This window comes from Penaeus japonicus, unplaced genomic scaffold, assembly GCF_977035675.1.
Source record: "Penaeus japonicus unplaced genomic scaffold, GWHDUDI00000001_assembly GWHDUDI00000001, whole genome shotgun sequence".
Taxonomy (NCBI): domain Eukaryota; kingdom Metazoa; phylum Arthropoda; class Malacostraca; order Decapoda; family Penaeidae; genus Penaeus; species Penaeus japonicus.
Window position 1 is genome coordinate 37,024,084 of NW_028234403.1, and position 5,000 is coordinate 37,029,083.

Below are 5,000 nucleotides of genomic sequence, written 5' to 3' on the forward strand. Positions count from 1 at the left end.
GAAGCCGTAGACGAAAGCTCCTCCCTCCACGTTGCTGCCGATGAGGTCGGCGGTGATGGACAGGGAGGTGATGAGGAGGGTCGAGCCTCCGATACCCAGCAGCGTCGCCACCAGGAAGATGCCCCACTGCACGAAGTAGTCGCCCTGGCCGAACCACACCCACAGGCAGCCGGCGATGCCGACCGTGCAGCCGAGGGCGAAGGTCCTCTGCACAAGTCATAACATGGTAATGATTACGATGATTATTAATGGTAATGATTATAATCACTATTAATGGTAGTTATAATAATTATTGAAGATAATGATTATGATGATTATTAATGGAAATGATTATCATGACTATTAGCACTTGCCTTCCTTCCGATCTTCTTGTTAATCTCCTTCATGACCAGCGAGCCGAGGAAGCCGGCCAGGTACATCGCGAACGGCACGGTGGCGATGAACGTCTCACTCAGCTGCAGCGTCTCTTGCACGTACAGGGGGATGTACACCTTTGCGAGAGAAATGGGAAATCGGTTATCTGTGTTTCCATTGCAGGGGGGTGGATGTGGGGGGGGGGGGCATTACGGCGAGGGAAATAGGAAGTGGGTGTTATTTGAGTTTCTCTTAAGGATGGTACACTTTTTGGAAATAGGTTACTCATGGTTCACCTAGTGGAAGGTACACTTTTGGGGAAAATATTACCTGTGGTTCATTTAATGGGAGGTATATACGTTTGCAATGAGAATTGGAAATGGGTTACCTGTGGGAGGAGGTTACTTGTTCACTTTGAGGGCTGTATTTGTGAAGGAAAAAGTTACACGTCATTCGTGGACATCACTTTTACAAATCGTGTGAACAAAATGGCTTACGATGAAATTTACATTTTGTTATCTTTAGATTAAAAAAAAAAATCTACATAACGGAATTCAGAAAATATGCAAAGGCGACTGACCCTTGCAAATAAAGAAAAGTCATTGTGACGAACGTGGAAGAAGTTTGGGTGAAAAAGAACAATACGGCAATGACGTTTCCATATTGCATCCTTTGCATAATTATGTATGCTACATATCTATGTTTTTTTCATAAAAATGTAATATCGGAGTTTCATTTACTCTCTTAAAGAATTTACGCGAAGAGACAGAATTATATATAGATATCTTAAAACTATATCAAAGTTGGATTAATCTCTCTTTCTATAACTATTTTCTTGCCTTGCTCTTTCCCTTCCCCAGACACACAAACACACCTGGTACAGGTTAACGTAGAGTCGCGTGGCCATGTAGAGCACAGCGATCTGGTAAAAGGGGAGCTCCTTAAACCAGTCCACTTTCTTCATCTTCCTCGCATATCCCTTCGTGGCTTCTTGCCCTTCGACGGCGACCATCTGCTGCTTGACTGGGACGAAGGGCGGCTCCCTCACTCCCAGGTGGAAGATGAGGGAGAAGGCCGCTCCTACACCTACGCAGATCAGGGCTATGTTCTGCAAAATAGATGCTGTTATGATCGAACTGTACATATGATGGTTCGAAGTGAGATATTTATGTTGGTTTTCATGTTTTCATGGATCGTGTTCCTGGATTTTATGTTTTACTGATCGTTATATATGTTGTTTTTCTCCTTTGCTTAGAAGATCACTGAGTAAGTAGAGAAATTCCTGGGTAAATATCACCTAAAATTCTAATATAAACGCATAAACCTGGAACTGATTGTGCATATAAACATAAATCCAAAGCCATGTCTAAAACTGAATAGATAACCCGAAAATAACCACCGGATATCAAGTCCGATGTAGGAATCAATCACCAACTTACTCTAAACTTATTGGCATCTTCGGGCCCGATGGTGTCCGTACTGGAACATTCGTCGGCTCGAACCAGTCCCGAGCCGAGGACCGGACTCGAAGTCGGGTTCGGACTCGGGCTCGTGGTCGCAGTGCAGTTCGGATCCTTTCCCTGGGAGCCGCTCGAGGAAGAGCCCGTGTTTAGGATGAAGAAGGTGATGACGAACACGAGGAGGTTGGAGAGCACCGTGAACGCGTACCTGTGGCAGAGGAGTTGGAGTTGGAATTCTTGCTCGTATTTCGCGCATGCTTTTTTCTTTGGCCTTTTCACTTGAAAAGCGATTTAGTCAAAGCTACGTATGTGTGCTGTAGGTATATATATTCAATATATAAACCGAAAGGCACACACACACACACACACACACACACACACACACACACACACACACACACACACACACACACACACACACACACACACACCCATCTATATATCATATATACATATACATATAGAACAAAATCTTGGCGAATCGAGCACCGGTGCCTGACCTGATGGAGTTGAGTTCCGTCCTCTGGTTCTTATTGCGGGTGAGGTCGGGAATGAGCGCCAGATGGGAGATCTGCACGCACGCCCATCCGAACTGGAAGATGCACACGAAGATGGAGTAGTAAGCGAGCTGCGTCCATTGGTCCTGATCTTCGCACCCGAGGCAGTTGCTGTAGATGAAGGGGAAGCTCACGATCACCAGCACCGTGCCTGCGGAAAGGGGGTTGCTACAGAGGAAAAAAACGAAAGAAACGAAAAAGAAAAAAAAGAAACACACAAAAAAAACAAAAAAAAAAAAATAAAAAAAAAAAAAAAAAATATATATATATATATATATATATATATATATATATATATATATATATATATATATATATATATATATACACACACACAGACAAACATACACACACATATATACGAATAGATAGATACATTGAAAGATATAGACACACATATACACATATATGTATATACACATGTGCGTATGTGTACATGAAAATAACAGATTGTGGAAGGAAGACCTTTAATTAATCTCATTTAAAGGACGATTACTATAGTAAACGCCAGTAAGCTTAGATAAATATATAGATATAGACTGATAGATGAATATATTGGCAGATTGATAGAAAGATAAATAAATAGGTTCTTACATACAAATACATATATATGAATACATGTATATATATATATATATATATATATATATATATATATATATATATATATATATACATATACTTTCACTATGTATATTTACACTTATTCATGCGTGTATGTGTGTGTGTGTGTGTGTGTGTGTATGTGTGTGTGTGTGTGTTTGTGTGTGCATATATCAGAATGGGGAATAGATAACACAAAGAGACCAAGGGCGAGACCAACGACAGGATAGCGTGATGATGAAATACCGAAACACGGACATATCTCAACAACAAATCTGTGTCACAATAAAACTACGGCACTATCTGGAGATCTCATGGCGTCGGTTGATGACATTGTTGTTAGTCTTGGGCTAGCGGGTAATTTAAATCTCCCATGCCTCTTCTCTTGCATGTGCAAAGCCTCTTGTGTTCATTGCAAAAAGAACGAGCCATTTCCTGCTTGGGTTTCCGCCGATTCATGTCATAAAATGATGGAGTGTTACGTCTGGCAGATTTTTTATTTATTTGTATTTCCTTCAAATATTTGATATTAAGATGTTAATTTTTTTAGAAGTATATTTCATTTTCTTTCAGATTTGTATCTTTACTTATCCGTAATGCTGTTTTTGTGTCTTTGTTAAAGACTTTTATACCACGGATCCTTGTTCGATGCAGGAGGGAGATAAAGACCGATGACTTAAAAGGTAATCGAATATTGATACCTTTTATGTCGGTTGGTTGATTTATTTTGTTATGAGGATTAGTATTGGTATTCATTTTTGTATTCATTAGGGTTGTTGATTTTGATAATACTATTGATGATGATAGTAATGATGATATTGATGATACCAAGGTTAATGGTATTGATAATAATGATAATGATGATAATAATAACAATATTAATGATAATAATGATAATGATAATAATAATAGTAATGCTAACAATAACAGTAATGATAATGATGAAAATAATATTAGTGACAATAATAGTAATGACAATGATATTAACAATAACAATCACAATAATGATTTTAACAATTATATTATCCTTATCATTACCATTAAACTTATTATTATAGTATCGTCATTATTATTAGCAGCAGTAATAGTACCATCATTTTTTTTCTTGCATAATGATATAAGAAACAGAATGTCGTCTAAAGGAAAGTCCGAATGCTGAAGAGACTTCGAAAAATAACATCAAACTTATTATAACAATGAGTATTAAACATTCAGGAGATTTTCAGTTAAGGAGAAATTTTAATAAAGATGTCACGGACGAAGGAAGTTTATTTATGAAACAAGGAGAGAAAACTGAAAAAAAACAAAGGAATATAATGATCAGTTAATAAAAGCATAAATGAAAGGAGGAGAAATCTAGAAAAAAAGGTAGGGAAATACAATATAAAAACAAATTACAAAATAAGACGATAGACGCAGTTTAAGAACCAAGCAAAGAAAACGGGAACTTCTTATCGGAAATTTGTTCTGAATTTATCCAAAAATGAAGACGGAAAATCAAAATGAAATACAGTTAAGAACCAAGCAAAGAAAACGGGAACTTATCGGAAATCTGTTCTGAATCTATCCAAGAACGAAGACGGAAAATAAAAATAAAATACAGTTAAGAACCAACCAAAGAAAACGGGAACTTATCGGAAATTTGTTCTGAATTTATCCAAGAATGAAGACAGAAAATAAAAATAAAATACAATTAAGAACCAAGCAAAGAAAACGGGAACTTATCGGAAATCTGTTCTGAATCTATCCAAGAACGAAGACGGAAAATAAAAATAAAATACAGTTAAGAACCAAGCAAAGAAAACGGGATCTTCTTATCGGAAATCTGTTCTGAATTTATCCAAAAATGAAGACGGAAAATCAAAATGAAATACAGTTAAGAACCAAGCAAAGAAAACGGGAACTCCTTATCGGAAATCTGCTCTGAATCTATCCAAGAATGAAAACGGAAAATAAAATACTGTTAAGAACCAAGCAAAGAAAACGGGACCTCCTTATCGGAAAGCTGTTCTGAATTTATCCAAGA

General features: G+C 37.5%; 1 protein-coding gene across 1 annotated transcript in view; it reads right to left on the minus strand.

The window, feature by feature from the left end:
- The window catches only part of LOC122261048 (major facilitator superfamily domain-containing protein 12), a 13,015-nt gene that overhangs the window by 2,300 nt on the left and 5,715 nt on the right, over positions 1–5,000 (minus strand). Inside the window, 5 exon segments of the mRNA XM_043028547.2 lie at positions 1–207; positions 354–491; positions 1,229–1,462; positions 1,794–2,022; positions 2,315–2,522. The exon segment at positions 1–207 is cut by the window's left edge and continues 68 nt beyond it. Coding sequence (XP_042884481.2) covers positions 1–207; positions 354–491; positions 1,229–1,462; positions 1,794–2,022; positions 2,315–2,522 — 1,016 coding nt within the window.